Source organism: Nymphaea colorata, chromosome 1, assembly GCF_008831285.2.
Source record: "Nymphaea colorata isolate Beijing-Zhang1983 chromosome 1, ASM883128v2, whole genome shotgun sequence".
NCBI classification, from domain to species: domain Eukaryota; kingdom Viridiplantae; phylum Streptophyta; class Magnoliopsida; order Nymphaeales; family Nymphaeaceae; genus Nymphaea; species Nymphaea colorata.
In genome coordinates this window covers 11,852,704-11,869,657 of record NC_045138.2, presented here as the reverse complement: position 1 = coordinate 11,869,657, position 16,954 = coordinate 11,852,704, and the positions used below count along the sequence as shown (strand labels likewise).

General features: G+C 34.4%; 1 protein-coding gene across 1 annotated transcript; it reads right to left on the bottom strand.

Moving 5' to 3' along the window:
- Window positions 1-5,511: 5,511 nt before the first annotated feature.
- Window positions 5,512-15,065, bottom strand: LOC116262794 (protein N-terminal asparagine amidohydrolase). Its single transcript, XM_031642298.2, has 9 exons — window positions 14,498-15,065; window positions 13,652-13,828; window positions 12,264-12,328; window positions 12,083-12,179; window positions 11,957-11,995; window positions 11,672-11,866; window positions 9,081-9,259; window positions 7,876-7,995; window positions 5,512-5,872 (listed from the first exon to the last, which is right to left on the bottom strand). The coding sequence occupies exons 1-9, from the start codon at window positions 14,555-14,557 to the stop codon at window positions 5,764-5,766; spliced, it is 1,041 nt and encodes a 346-aa protein (XP_031498158.1). The 5' UTR covers window positions 14,558-15,065; the 3' UTR covers window positions 5,512-5,763.
- Between the last annotated feature and the right edge of the window lie 1,889 nt (window positions 15,066-16,954).

Below are 16,954 nucleotides of genomic sequence, written 5' to 3'. Positions count from 1 at the left end.
ATTTACCCCATTTTGTTCACAAAAGACAAAAACGCCTGTCCTCTTGTACATTGTGAATTTAGATCAGATGGTTCAGATGCACTTTTTGTGAAACTCAACAAGTCTTCCAGGTAACCATTATGTAACATGGAGTTACAAACATCATGAGGTTCCTCCAGTAGAAATTTAATGTTTCCTGCTCCTTTATGTTGAGAGTCCAATGGTGGGGAAGAAATCATGATTAGAAGTCCATGTTTGTGACTTGCTAAATATAGTGACTGGAATGAATTGTAATTCAAAGTATTAAAGCTCATGTTAGATGATGAATCTGAAAAGAAACTGCTGCATGAAGAGCCAATTGATATGTTGCCGATATCAACTCAACAGTGAGTCTTGAGGTTCTGTTCTTTTCTAGAAAGTTTGGTGCTTCCAAGAAAATGTCTAAACTAGAAACTAAGGTTGAACATGACTCATCCCAATGGCATGATGTTGAGGGTGTGAGTCTTATGCTTTTGTCTTCCTTAGTGATCCCATGTTTAACATCCCAACTAGAGAAGTTTTTCAGACGATCATTTGGAGTCACTGAAAGATGAGGCCACTTTCTCCCTGTTTTCAAACATATGTCATGTTCCTCATCGAGCCACTGTATCCATGCTCTTTCATATGTTTAACCAGAACCAATGACTACAGGATCATGCATAATTTCTAAGGAAAGGGGACACCTAAATGAATTAGGAGCTACGGGAATGCATTGGATATGATTTTGAAACTATTCACAGGAGACTGTGTGCATGGTACCATCTCCTTTGTATCTACACCTATCATATGAACAATCTCGAGCAGTGGAAAACTCTTTACATTGATCATCAGCATTTTCTTGGTGCTGATCTTTCACCAACCTTCCATGCTTCTCAAATAAGTGTAAGAGGAACAATATAATGTTCTCCTTCTTCTGGTCGCTACCACGGTATTTGTTGAGGAGCTTCTTAAGACATTTTCTCTGTCTTAATATTGTCTTGGGAGACAGAATCCACAACTTGAGAGCAGCAGTTTCAAACACTTCCATCTCAGAAATTTCTGTTGCATTACATCTAGATGTTTCCTCCTCAAGCAATTGCCTTCTCAGCCTCCTCTTCTGACAGTTCTAACATAAACTTCTCCTCCTTATGACCTTTTAGAATTTCAGATATCTGCAAATAAATGTGACAACATTAAACTTCACCTCCTTAAGATCATTTAGAATCTCAGATACCTGCAAATAAATGCGACTCCTAACATTATAATTCACCACCTTAAGATCATTTAGAGTTTCAGATATTTGCAAGGAAATGTCACTCAAAACATAACTCTATCAATGGTAACAAGTGAAATAAATGGTGGACGTCCCAGCTAAATATAAGCTATGCACTACACAGATCTTACAATTTTAATGGGGAAAAAATATAGCTAATAGGAACTATATTCCAGAAAAATATGCTCACCCAAGAGAGGACGAACCGATATGTGGATGGAGAGAGCGTCCAAGCCAAGGCAATGAGAGGAATTTGCGGCAAATAACAAAGGGACGTCCAAAAAGCAACTAGGAGTTACATTAAAAATAATTCCACTTTTATTGAATTGTCATCGGGACATCCTTTAGCTAGATACATCAGAATAATATATATATATATACATACATATATATATATATATATATATATATATATATATATATATATATATATATATATATATATATATGTATATAATCATAGTCACAGAAAATGCATTTTTTTTTTGAAAAAATGCACAAAAAATGTGATAAATTATATGGCCATTTAAAACTTTAAAAAATGCGATTGTTTGAAAAAAACGTTAAAAACTAAAAAAACGTGTTTTAACGCCTTTTTAAATGTGTTTTTCGCGTTTTTTTCACTTTTTTCATTTTTTCAATTTTTCTAATGCTAAACGGTTTTCTTTTTATTTTTTATTTTTTATTTGCTGCAAATCTACTTATCTTTTGATGTTTGTGTTATTAGTTTCTCACTTATTTTATTTTCCCCCCATTTTTAGTTTTTTTTTTAAAAAAAAATTACCATATTTTTTCCTTTTTTTCAAGCTAGACGTATTATACCAGACAAAACCTTGCCGTTTAAAACTTCAAGATGTTATTTGTAAATAAGATATATATATATATATATATATATATATATAGACTCCAAATTCATTTAAGATAAGTTTTTTTTGTTATCAAACATTTCATATAAGCTTTTTATTATCTAGACAATTTTTTTAATTAAACCAAACATGTGTACTTTAATAAGATTATTTGACTAAATAAGTGCAATAGAGTTACTTAGTGCAATCAAAAAATAAAAAATGGAAAGTCTACAAAACCAATTGAAAATAATATAAACACCTTATTATGCGCTAATATTGTAGAAAGAAATTTAATAATAGTAACGGTTCACTATAGTTGCCACACGCTATTTGACTGTATAACTCAAGAGAGTTTTAAAACATGGAAAATGTAAAATATGGTGATTTGTTTACTTCACCACCATTATATAAACTCAAAAATGATGAAATATATTTTTTATAGAAACTGATAGTGTACCAGGAAATAGTGGTGCAGACCCGCCAGCATCACATTAGATTACTTTTCTTGTAGTGAGTCTTAGTAGCCTTACTTAAGAATTCTCAATAGAAACCAACTTCGTAGGTCAGTGATCACCATGAAAAAATTGTTTAGGAAAGCAAAAATTTGCATTACTTTAGAAATACAAAAATAAACAATGGACATATAAGCTTTACTCAGTTGAAGAACTGTTTAGTAAAAGGAAAAAAAAAAGCCTGTTACATTGCAGATATGGAAATTGATATAGTTAAAAGAAATTTTGAATAAAAAGACTAACCTTGCCACTATCAAATTTTCTGTCGTATTTAAATGAACGTAAAAATTGAATGGGTAATTAATGCATCAAATTTTTATACACGTATAAAATGGTAGCAACATACATATTTATTTTTATTTTAAAAATAATTAAAACCATTTAAAGATAAAAGCACACTGGACTTTACTTGTAGGTAACTATACGCTTAGTAGCAAGTGAGAAAAATAGAGTGAAAATTAAATATTTTTAAATAGTATTACATTAATATAGTCTGCATGTTTTTTCTTTCTTTTCAGTTTGTTGTTTATCTTTTTTGGATGATACTAAGCAGGTTTTTAAGTGTCCTATTACTCTCAACTTCGGTAGCATACAAAATTTCATGATTGAAAGAAATTATTAGCTTTATTGGAAAAATGAAAAGTATGGCCAGTAATAAATAGACTCTAGTGTAATACGTCTAGAAAGTCATTAATTCATTTTCAATTAGCAACCATAGACCTAAAACATAGTCTAGTCTAGTTTAATTTATTTTGTTTATTTGATGGACGACCTGTGTCTATTTCTTTTTATCAATTTGTAGCGTGTATATATATATATATACATATATATATATATATATATATATATATATATATATATAATGACATGCCGATGAAGCATGTGACGGACACACGTAATAGTGTCAATTTTGTCAGTCAAACTTTCATTGTCTTATGCAGAAACATTAGTGCAAATGGGTAATGCATAATCCAACAAAAAAAAAATCTTCATATATTTTCTAGAAACATTTGTACTGATGACGTATTTCTTTTTTTCTAATGACATAAAAGTTAGTTAACGCCATGAACTGCACTAGCAACTAAACGGTTGGCATAGTTTAAAAACTTATATGATTGAATTGATGCTAGATTTTGGAGATGAACAAGTGTTCACAGTGGCCTGAAGGAAACGAAGGATTATAGAAAACAGATACTCGAGATCGCCTACTCAAAAGCAGAACTCATCATAGAAGAAACACGTGTTTGTGGAGTTACCCAAACCAAAGGATACTGGAAAATAATATTTATGATGTCATATTGCATATTCACAACTTCATTTTGATGGTTGGACATTTAAAACTGTAGAATGAACATAGGATATAACTAAATCGTTTATTAAGAATTGAAACTTTTTAGCTAAAATCATAGGATACAAGTAAATTGTTTACTGAAACTTGAATAGTGTAAATTATTTGTTGAATAGCTCCTGAATCATAGAAAGTGAATATATATATGTTGCTGAAATCAGGTTTTAATCTATCAATATCTTGGAATTTCGGTGTTCCAGCTCTTTGACATGTTGATACGAGTTCATCCAAACTTGCAAAGGATATTGGTCTAATTGTTTTCTAAAATTAAACATTAAAAGCAATCTCATTCTGGAATTATATATATATATATATATATATATATATATATATATATATATATATATATATATATATATATATATATATAAAATATATTACAATGTAACGTCTAGTAACTTGACATTCAGAGTGTTGGACTTTTATGCCTCATAAAGTAGTTTCAATAAATCCAGAACTATAGAATATTTACCCATATTGCACCTGAAGCTGCTTCCTATATATTTCCATACTCCAGTATCTGACACTGGGATATATGCATTTAATGTTATATTCTTTTAATAGAATTCTGACTCGAATCCTTTTATTCAAACGTAAAAGGATGATGTTTAAATTTTTTTAAAACATGTTTGCTTTTCCAGATACACATTTAGATAAGATATTTTAGCACTGATACAAATAAGTGCTCATACTTCAAAAATTATATATATATAATTGATAGATACCAAACCACTTCGGTAAGGGATAAAAACAGAACTTCTTGTATTCATGTTCAAAAGTGTTTTAAACAAAAAATGAACTTTCTAATGTGTTTATAAACACTAATTTAGTATACATCATGCTTTAGAAGTGTTTTTGTAAGAAAAAAAGATGCAAAAATAATAATAAATTAATTTTAATGGGTATGGTTTTTGTCTCTTATCCAAGTGGTCAGGTTTTTACCAACTTTTCATATATATATATATATATATATATATATATATATATATATATATATATATATATATAGAAAGAGAGAAAGAGAGAGAGAGGAAAAGTCAATGCTGCTGTACTCTGACAGCTAAAATTTAAAAGTTAGTCACCAAAAGGACCATAAATCATTATAAAAACCACTATAAACCATCGTTGCATCATAAACTGTGGCTAATACCAATTTAGTGAATTTTTTTACAACAATTCAACATTACTAAAACATGCTTCCAAGAAGGTGTTGGAAGGTTACATCATATAAAACCAAATAACGGAATTTGCATAACAATAAGAACTAGATTATAGCAAAATAAGAACAATTCTAACGATGAACATAAACCTTTCGTGAACTAAAACGTCAAGGAAGATGTCAGACTACATTTTCCCAAGGTCAAGTTCTAGCCCCTCGAGAAACAAGATCATTGGGAGAGGGAGAGCGGCGGGGCAATGCCCTTAAGGAATTAAAAAAAAAAAATATTAAATATTAATTTTAGAAAAAAAGAGGCAGCCAGTTTGCTTGCACGCCTCCCTTATGCACATGAATTATTGGGCGCACTTGGAGAACAATGATTTATTGAAGCATGGGGAGGGGTTGCAATACTTGAGAATATATGCTAACAAAGTCTCCTAAGGGGCATAAGGGGCATTTGGTAACAGGAACACCACATTCATGTTCCATGAATTTGTCTTAAAGATTAGAGTAAATTCATGTAACACCAATTTTTTATACAAATTCATGGTACATTAGCACAAAATTTTCATTACCAAATACCCCCTTAAATCAAATGAAACATGTCACATTGAGTGATTCGCAATCTATTCACATCGTGCCCATTCGCCAGTGTTAGTCCTCTTGAAAACATGAGGTTTCCCCAAAGGAAAGATCTTTCTCCAATCTGGATTCTTAACAAGATATCTACATACCCTGCAAAATCCACATTTATTATTAGCAAAATGAAATAGCCAAGTCAGTTGTGATATATTACAAAGCTGTTCCATCACGTCTAAACAAATGCTTTTTAGCATTGCCTTGCTGCTGCAGAGAAATATGTAAACATATTTGCATGTACGTTAACAACAATAACATGTATCCTTTCTGATGCAGAGCCAGAAGCAGATAGATCCAAATCCAACTTATTTTGGATTATAATGAGGTTTAATAGTTCGTTTAGAGTTCCATCTTATGTTTTGGATTTCGTTTGGTTATTTGGACCTTAGTACTGAACCTGAATATAAATATCTATGTACTAGATCCACATCTCTGTAACTGGATCTAGTTAGTTTCCAATACCTGTACATGGATCGAGATCCACAATCCGTCCCTTTCTCTATATAAAGGGACGTGGGTTCATTTTGTATACACAGTTAATGAAAGAATACAAAAAAAATTGTTTGTTGTTTTTTCTCTCTTTTTTCTCTTTAGTTCAACATTTTGCTTGAGTTTTAGTTAGTTTAAGCATAGATTTAGCTTAGTCATGAGTGTGGACGGTGTTAACACTCATTAATCTTAATCATTACTTTCTCATTAGAGTAATACCGTACGGGTACTTCATGTAAACTGTTTCTTCCACCCAACTCTATAGCATTGGATGTACGCCTAACCACCGTATATTCATTTCAATTATAGGAGATAAGGAACACATCTACGATCCATTTTACCATACGAAGGTTTGTTATCGCCATGTACGAACTAACAATGTCTGGTCACCAATTTAACTTATTTAACATAGTATCACAAGTGAACAAGTCTAAGAAACTTCACAACCAGGGCAGCACAATCAGCACCATGAGCCTAGCAATTTAAAATTATAAGAAATACAATGGTGACAAAAGTTCCCAGCTCGTCAGATTCTACATGTGATGGCTTGACTTGTAGAATGTAAAACCATAATAATAGGCCCAATCACAATCAAGACAAACCTGACAAGTAGTTAACAACCAAGTGTGTGTGTATACATATATATATATATATATATATATATATATATATATATATATGTTTGTTTGTGTGTGTGTGTGTGTGTGTGTATAATACACGTCGAACATGCTTGTACGTATAGACAAGATTACTCCTATTTTTGTTATGCTTTTCTAAGCATGTTATATGAATGATGTAACTGGGTCCACTTCGCAAGCTTGTGAGAGAATTGGATTCTGTCAATTGTGGTGGACTTGTTTTTCAGTTGTTTTGAACCAACATTCTTGCTGTTTTGAGCTACTACCACTCTTTTTATGGTCGTTCTTTAAACTAGATCCAACAAAGTGTGAGCTGTACAACTGCAATGAACGTTTTCAGTTCATCATCTGCCCAACACAACAAGAAACAGAATCATCTGACACAGAGACCGTAGAATATCTGTCTGATAAAGGGAAAGAACATACATGGACTGAATAATCTACTATGGCAAACATAAGAAGCAAGATCATCATGACAATAACGAATTTCAAAAATCCATCATAATTTGTACATTTGCTCATGCTTGAGTGGCCCCCTCAGTTCTCCCAAGGGGCATTTTAGGCTAACAGCATTCTCCCCACCCTCCCTGTGTACTATCTCTTTGCGATTGTGATCTATCACTATCAAATTAACTTAGGCCAATTATTTTCATGATGTCCTTCATACTAACACATTGGGTAGCACTACGAATTGTGTTGCATCCTCCTCCTCACCCAACCCGAACACCCCAACCCTCTCCCCCCCCCCCCCCCCCTCCCCACCCCCTGCCCCGCCCTTCTAAACAACAAATTCTCAGAGACTGAGCAGGACCAGCATACTCACACTAGCCTTAACCAAGAGGAATTAAGACTAATCATAGGATTTCTTCCCCAGATAGGTCATAAATAAGAAACCAACTGAGAAAAAATAAGAACTTTAACAGGTAAACAAAATATATAAGCTATAAGAAACACTTGGGTGAGAGTAGATACCGCCTTGTGTTTTCTACAAATTCAGGATTCTCAGCATCAGGTGAAGTTGAACAAAATCGCAGCACTTCCAAATCAGACAATAGAAGAACCTTTCGTGCATGATACTTCAAATTCACATCCCTGAAATACGAAAACATACAACATATGTTCCTCACCAAAATGAATGTATTTAGAAGCACGATGTGTGATGCACTAGAAAAAAATACGACAATCTTAATGGCTTATTAGTTGTCTCCTTATAGGACCCATGGGAACAAAGCTGTCTTATAAGTGTGACTTCATAGTTACTTCATTTAATCACCACCAGCTGCCTATATAAAATTGTCATAAAATTATCACAAAAACGGATTTCTGATAAATGTTGTCATACGCAATAAAAAAAGGCAGATAGCATAAGAATATATTATGGCTTGCAATACTGCAAAGTCATCAATATGAGAAAATCTGCTGAAACATCCACTTATAGTTATGTTCTCAAACCAGTTAGAACTATACGACAACGTTAATAAACATCTCGATAGCCCCCCACAAGTTGTGCATGGTTTCAAACCATGGATGATTTCAACCTCTCTCTCTCTCTCTCTCTCTCTCTCTTTTTACAAGTCCATACCAGATTATGCTCAAGGGATGCACCCATGGGGTCAAGATCTTCACCTATTTCAATTTAAAGGTCTTAGGCCAATGCATCTGGCATTCAGAGCTCTTGTGGAAACAAAAAAACAAAAAAGCTCATACAAAGTCTGAAATGTAAAGAACTGAAAATATACACATAGACCGATATTCTTCAAGCTATCTCAAATGAGCACGAAATTCAGTCTCCACAAGAAACAAATATAGATGCCAATCTATATTTCTCACTCAACACAAACACTCAAAAAAGAAGAGAAAACTGCACTAAGACACCAAATAATTGATTGACAAACAAATGAAGTATTGCTTCAAAGAAGCATAACAAAAGAGGGGCAAGAGACCCCACTGACAGACCCAAGAGAGTTGGGATCCCAACGGCCGTAAAAAATACAGAAAAGTATGTACAAAGGGAAAATACAAAAATTAATAGCAATTTATCCTACTTCTTAACATAAAGATGGACCAAGTAGAGGCACAATATACGAAAACGAAGAAAAAATGAACATCTCATCTATATAAAATTTCAAAGAGAAAATCATTATTTATTAATTAAGAATCTACAATATTGGATTTACCAACAGCAAGATGCAATAGAAAACTTGTCTTCACGAGCATCATAAGTCTCCAGTAATTTGCCATTCCATGCAGGATCATCAAATGAGAAACTGACTCTAAGTCTCCTCACAATCTCGTCAGGAATTCTGGAGCTTCTGTCAAAGCTGGCTGGTTTAATGAATCCAGTCGAAGTTTCTACCTGAAAAAGCACAAAAGGACTCAACAGAAAGTAGCATGCATAGATACAAAAATGCAATCTTTTGCTTTTGCATGGTTGAGTAGTTTAGATAGTGGGTGCATTTCTCTTGAAATTAAAAGAAATGGAGTTTCTGAAACATGAAATCCATGTCTCTAAAATAAGTTTTATACCAAGGTCAGATTTTGGAGATTTTTCCTTTTCTCAACTCTTGACCATACATATGACATCTCTTTCTCATCAAATAAGTGTTAGGTGCAGGACCACCGGTCAGGAAAATTGATCGGAAAAGGCTGTAAGAACAGACATCTATATCATATGGAATTGCCCCAAATTCCAAATAACTATTTTTGCAATGTTGCCCAACAAAGCTATAAGAGATCTTCCGGCAGTTAGTGATCAGATCTGACAGGAGTCTGTGATGACATCATGATCAAATCTGGAAAATAAATTGTTTTTCTTGTAGAACGTCGTGGCTGTGATCGAGATCGATGCAATAAAGATTTTATCGCCATCTTTGATATTTTGAGTTGAAATTTCCAACCCAAAGGCTGTGGCATAAATCTAATCATATTTCCAATTCAGACTAGAAACGGATTGTCATTGTGGTGATGTGTTGCTGAAGAAAAAAGAACTAGAGTCCCTATATGATCACATGGTAGAGAGATCTCACTAACTGGAAGACAAAATCTCAGCATGATTTATCAGGTTTGATGCTCGTTTGGCTGTCGAATATTGTCATAGAAATTTGTTTAAGATGTGTGCCCTGTCTAATGAATTTTATTGCAGTACGGAATTCAGATCGGACTGTGCTGAGATTCATCACCAAGTCAATTGAGAAGTGAACAGAATGACAGTCTTTGAATCAGGTTAACGATTGATGATTAGATCTTTTACATATATTCATGACTATGTTTTGAATCTTTGATAGTTTGGTTGAATGTATATGAAATATTATACAACATTGCTGAAAGTTCATGTTTTGAAAATACCCTAGTTTGGACTTAAAGGTCATGATTATGGTGCTGGTTCTGTTTGTAGCGCGGTCCCTGGGGTGTCTAAATTTCTGTATCTCTGATTATGGCTGATTCACAAGCTTAAGATAATGAGCGAAAATGAGAGGTCCTTGGAGAATATAAAGCCTTTACAAACCCATCTGTGTATTGGTCTTGAGTAAAATTAGATAATGCCAATTATGCAAGGTAGTCAGCACCTTCATGATGTCAGTTTCAGGTCATTGAAGGAAGTGTATCTTGTTGGAATAGGAACCACTGGAGAAGAATGGCAAGTAGACATGGGAAAAAGATAACAACATTGCAATGTCATGGATAACGAATATTGTGCAGCCTCATATAGGGAAGGAGCTTATTTATTTTATACCATAAACAATGAGATGGGATAATTTCCATGATACATATTCTCGTAACACTAATATGAGTTGAGTTTTACAAGTTGAGAAGGAGATTTACCAATTGTAACAAAGAGAGCAGACATTAACCCAATTATTATGCATCAGAAAAATCTGCATTTAAAAGACTAAATGCACACATACCCTTATGCTGCACTAAGGAGAAGACCCATCAAGACCAGACTATGGTTACCAAATTTCTTACGAGGCTATCATCTGAATATTTTTGTTGCTAAGGTTCAAATGCTGACCAGCTTTAACGTTCCTTTGCTGAAGCCTACAATTAGAATAGATTTTTATCTCTCCAAACCTCTTGTAACAAAAAGCAAAGGGAGGAAGGTATATAACCAGTTTGCCACTTGAAAAGGAAACGGAGGAAGGTATGTGGTTAGCAAGTGGCTCTCTAAGCACGACATTTACAGATGGATACATGGTCCTGTGCCTTTTTGAGAGGATCTAATGGAAATTTGTAAGCAGAAGTTTACGGATAGACACATGGTGATGTGCTTTTCTGAAAGAATCAAAAAGCAAGTTTTGAACATAGACGATGGAGAACAAAAAACGGGAAAAAAAAACTAAAAAAGTTCCAAACTAGTAAAAACATTAAACTGGAAACACTAGATAGATTATGGTGGACATGATAAGTCATAGAAATTTAGCACGTTTAATGTACAAATTTTGTAAAGCAATATTCTTCAAGTAATGACCCATGAAATAAGACCATTATGTTGGAATTGAAAAAGACTAATCACCTCCGCTGTACAAAAGCTGCAAAAGACCTTTTAGAATCCACTATTAATAACTTTTAGTGCTTGCATAAATGTTTAAGAACCTCAGAAAAAAAAGAGAAGAGAGGCACTCATGCCACTGGGACGTAACAGAAAATTGCTCTTCAATTTTCTTTCCCGCAAACTACAACTGAAATTAGTAGAATAACAATAAACTTTTCTTATCACAGAAGGAACTTAGATGAAGAAAGAAACTTCAAGGTCATTGTGTTGACTAACCAGAAAACCATTGGCTATGGGGCGTGAGGTTCCACAGTTGTCTCTCCAAGTATTATGGGACAGGATACAGAGCGTTTTAATGTGAAAAGGTGTAGCATCATTTTGTAAAGCTTTGATTATTTCACCGCACAAATCCCAAGAATGCCCAACCTTTTTTCTGCGATCTTCTGACTTACCACCACTATGACCCATATCCTGAGAAAAAAAAATGTGCATAAGGTACACCTCTATATCTTAAATAGAGCTGAACCTTTAAAAAAAACAGAAAAGCTAAGGAATACAAACTTGAGAAGGTGAATCCTCATAGCCACCTATTAGATGCACCTGCAGATTTATAGATTTGTACAGTTGTTAAAAGGTGAAAACAAAATAGATGGAAATCATACTATGGAAGAAAGAGGAAGAACCCACATCTAGCTCTGTATCTATGCTAGTATTAAGTGATGATAACATGCTGTTAAGGCCCAAAGAAACAACACTTGGAGAGTCCAGATGAGCAACAGAGGTGCTGTATCAAGGAACAAATAAGTGAATACCATATGCTAGAAACTATGACTGCTTGAATATCAACATGTGAATTTGTAAAACTTACATCCCATCCTTCTGGTTGCGAATCACTAGTCCCACACAGGTAGTTGCCTCATCTGTTCCTATAAACTACTTTGAATGAGATGGAACTATTAGATGTCAGTGTAGCAAAAGCCAGAATCAGGAACAAACCCGAATCCAATAGACCAAATATAACATGTTCACTCCCATACCACATGAAAGTGACCTTGTGCATGTTACAAGAAAAATAGCTTTAACTGAATTATAATTGACAATATTAATATGGTCTGAAACAACACAAAATATGCCATAAGAGCATTCCAATATAAGGTAAACTTCACAAAAAGTTGACAAGTGTTCTCAGAAAACGGTAAGGACAAAAGAATGGTTTCAAAATTTTAAGGCAATCAAAGTAAAAAGTGCACTCAGATTAACTCTTATAACATAAGTGGTAAGGTATCCCACGTGAAACAAAAAAAAAATTAACGAGTGATCATCCAAGGATGATGAGAACAAATTGATCAAGGCATAGTCTGTGTTCGTAAATCCTTCGGTACTAGCATAACCAGAAAGAAAATAAACGTCAACAGTGTATAAGAAGTTCCAGAAGTTTTTTACATTTTAGTGGCAAGAAGCTTGATTATGAGTGCAGATAGTGTTTCAAATTTTAAGTTACAAAAGTATGGAAGTGTTCCAGGTGAATAGTTATGTAAACTTTCATGCAAAACAGGTGGGGGAGAAAAACAAAATAAAGAAAGAAAGGATAGAGATGGCAAAAAGGGAGAATCTTAGGAGATAAGACAGTCACATCTTCAACATCCTGAATATTTAAAGTTCAAAGAAGACTATAAAAACACTCAAACATCAGACATAACAAACAAGACACGGTAGTCAAGTTAGCTTTACACATTCTCATTTGCATGGATTGGACAAGCAGAGTCAGCTACCCTATCCCTTCCACTGATCTCTTAGGCAGTGGGACGGGGGGCCACCTAACACATTGCAAGAGCCCCTTCAGAGAGAAGTGCCATTCTGTGTCCTGTGCCTTATCATGCCAACATGACATTCGACTCATGTTGGCAAATTCCCAAGATAACATGGGAGTGGGACTGATATGATTACTGCAGTCAAAAGCCAGATCTACACATATAACAGTCTTGGTGTTTGAGAATTCAAAAAATGCAGCAAAGAATAATTTCCAGTATTCCTTACTATTTCATTATTTTCATACAAACATGCATGCACACGCTATGCACACCAAACTAAATTTTGCAAGTATGGTGATGCACTTCTGATTAAAACTTGGAAACATGTCTAGGTTGTAAATTAGAACCAGGAGAAAAATATAACATTATGAAATTAGAATTGTCACGTCATTCGGAATACACCTTTAAAAAAGTAATAACAGGGATTTAGAAGAAACAAACGTACATCAACATGTTCAGGATAAACCGTTGCGTATTCTCTCTGGAAGACATAGACATGCTTCAGCTTGCAACAGCTATTTCCTTGTGCATCTGAGATTTTCAATTCTGGTAGTTCTTTAAATGAATTTGATGCAGAAAGCATCATGGGGTGCTCTAATAGTGCAACCAAGATTTCATATTCCTGCCAAGCAATAGATGCCACATCTATTATGTATAAGAAATAGAATTGCTGTTAACAACTGATATCATGAGTGGCTGATGAACCAACCATGCATAATGACAACAAACAGCTTTAACGCCAGAATTTGGTTTGTCGTTTCATGAAACACGCACCAAAAAAAAAAAAAAACATGCCTGTATTTATTAATTAATTGTAGTGATCAGTAAGAGGAATACCAACAGACGTAAGAATGTCTGTGCCATAATTATTGGCTGACGCCAGTAGCCGATCGTATCAGATTTAGTTGTTTTGGGAAATGAAGAAGCTTTTCATTCTCTTGTACTTGTCATGGATAAATTGCTTAAGAATAAAATAATTTTTATTTTTATATTGAATTGATAAATAGGAATTGAACTGTCAAAGAGTACCAGCAAACAAAAGGTATTGGGTTACAGAAGCGAGAATCATGAACTAAAAGAATAAAAGAATAACAAACAGAAATTCAAGAAAATTAAGATAGCATAACTAACGCCTTTGTGAGCGAAATCGAACAGATCTTCATTCATCAGTTCTGCCAATTCTTTTGTAAATAAAAACTATACTTGGGTACCCATGAATAAATAAAGAAAACAAAAGATGCACTTTGAAGCAGAAGACCTTCAGTAAAAGTGCAGAGAGAAAATCCGATACCTGACGAGGGGATGCCGATGAAGGCGACGACGAAAAGGGAACTCCTCCGACGTATATCATGATCGACCGACTAACCTAGGAACTCAATTCTCAGTCAATGTTTTTGCGATTCAGCTGCGTCTGTGACAGCCAAGTTTAGCACAGCAGAAGAGAACCTTCTGCCTCCGCAACTCTATCGCTCTGCCGTCGAAAACCCGGATGGAGTTCAAACAAATTGGTCGGTTGGCGATACTAACCTAGGAAACTCAATTCTCAGTCAATGCTTTTGCGATTCAGCTGCGCCTGTGACAGCCAAGTTTAGCACAGCAGAGGAGAACCTTCTGCGTCCGCAACTCTATCGCTCTGCCTTCGAAAACCCGGCTGGAGTTCCAACAAATTGGTCGGTTGGGTACGCTAATCTGATGCGATTTTCTCGAATTTTGTACATAAAATAAGGTTCTTCAGTTTAACTAAGTTTGCTGTTTGACCCAAAATTTGGCGTTTCCACTTTAAAGGTTGGGTCACAACCGACTGCCGGTAAAAGAGCCCCAATGTTCCGCCTCCTAAAATCCACGGGAGTTTTGGGCTGTCGGCATTAATCATGTCCACTTTTTGGGATGAGCTCGTAGTTTTTTAAACTCGAGTATCCCACATCCATCATTTGCAATGTCACACCTTACCATTTATGGTGAAAGGATTCATAAGAACTCATAGCTTAAGCAGCTACACTGCGCCTCCTGCCTCTTGAAACACATTTTCCCCATTTAAACCATGTCCGTTAGAAAGTTTTCTTAAGAAATTTTGCTTTAAGCCTGAATAGAATAAATCACTTTTGTGTAATTTGAATTTGGTTTCTCTTGATCTTAAACCATGAATTATTGGATACCCACGTGACCAAAATATGATTTTAAACACAATTTCAACACAAAAGCATGAATATGGTCAATGTTGTTAAATGTGATGAGGCGAAGCTAAATGCGCCTATGAAGAAGCCAAAACAAAAAAAATGAAACAAAGCGCAAGTACCATGACCAAAATTGTGACATGTATAATACGGCTTGCTGACCTGGTTCTGTTACAAAAGTATAGTAACAAGAGCATGTTCCAGGCATACTCAATTCTCATTTAGCAGGTAAGTGACATGTATAATTATATTTCGGGCATAGATGGCCCTTCCCTGCATTGAGCAAATTTTGTTTCTAAATGCACATTTAGCAAACGTTTGTAATATCAGCACGTTAAAAATGGCACAAACTTCCCATGATGAAAAGCGAGCACCGACTAGAGTATGGTTTTTGTACCTTTTAAAACTGATCCTAAAACTAAAGTGACCTCAAGGTTATGACCTTGCGAGCTACCAAACTTCTACCTCTTTTAACTAGCTGAGGAAGAATTTGCAAATTAATGAAACCGGGTGGACGTATTTTCCGTCTCCAAGGAAAAACAGTTGTTAGAATCAATAGGAGTTCACTTGAATAAATTGAAACATGAATTTTGATTGCTCCAGCTATTGTTTGTTCATTTTCCCTTTGCTCAAGCAATAAGGAGTTCCATATTAGTAACCCACTTGATTCTTCAAAAATACAATGTATTACCTTCATTGGTAATAGTTAAAAATATTGGTCGAATGTTATTACTTCACATGTTCCTAGCGATTCACTCGGATCCTGTTTTGGCTCTCTCTTCAGCCCTATGTCTCCTATCCCTAGGGGATATTCATGTTCATCCTAACTTGGTATCTTAATGTTTATAAACAACATGACAATCTTGAAGAACATGTCTAGCATTGTCCTCAATGAGATTTCCACTAATGTTATGGTAAGAAAGAATGGGTTCATAAAAAATTAAATGGAATATTTTGGAGGAATAAATTTGATTGAAAAAAAAATCAATAAAGATCTTCGTTCATGTGCAAGCTGATTGTATACCACCAGTGATAAACACCGGACTTTCATAACTCTTGTGTTCTAAATCAATTCCAATTTGAAAGACAAATAAAATATTCAATGATAAAATCATTCACTCCAGAGTAACAAAAGGAAAGAAAATAAACCATATTCTACATGAACAAATTCAAACTCGAAAGGGTCCTTTATGATTTTCAAAGAATGAGGGACATGGAGATTGATTGATAGAGGAATTTCATTATATCCCATCTAAGATTGTTCTTTTTATTTCACTTGGTACCTTATAGGGGTACATGATATCTGCATATGGCATAGAATCTCTTTCTTTCCCTTAGTGATTGCAAACTAATCAAAAAGACGTCTAAAATCAATATTTTTAATTGATGCTGGAAGTAAAAACCTTAGATACCTGGAATGGAATCTTATTGTAAGCAAACATGATAAACAAAAAATTTCACTCTCTCTTGCTTCATGCTTGCAGAAAGTGTAGAGAGAGCTTAAGTCATGAATGTAGGCATGTATGTTGAACCAGGTTAAAAATATTTTATACTCCTTTTTTTCTCCCTCTTGA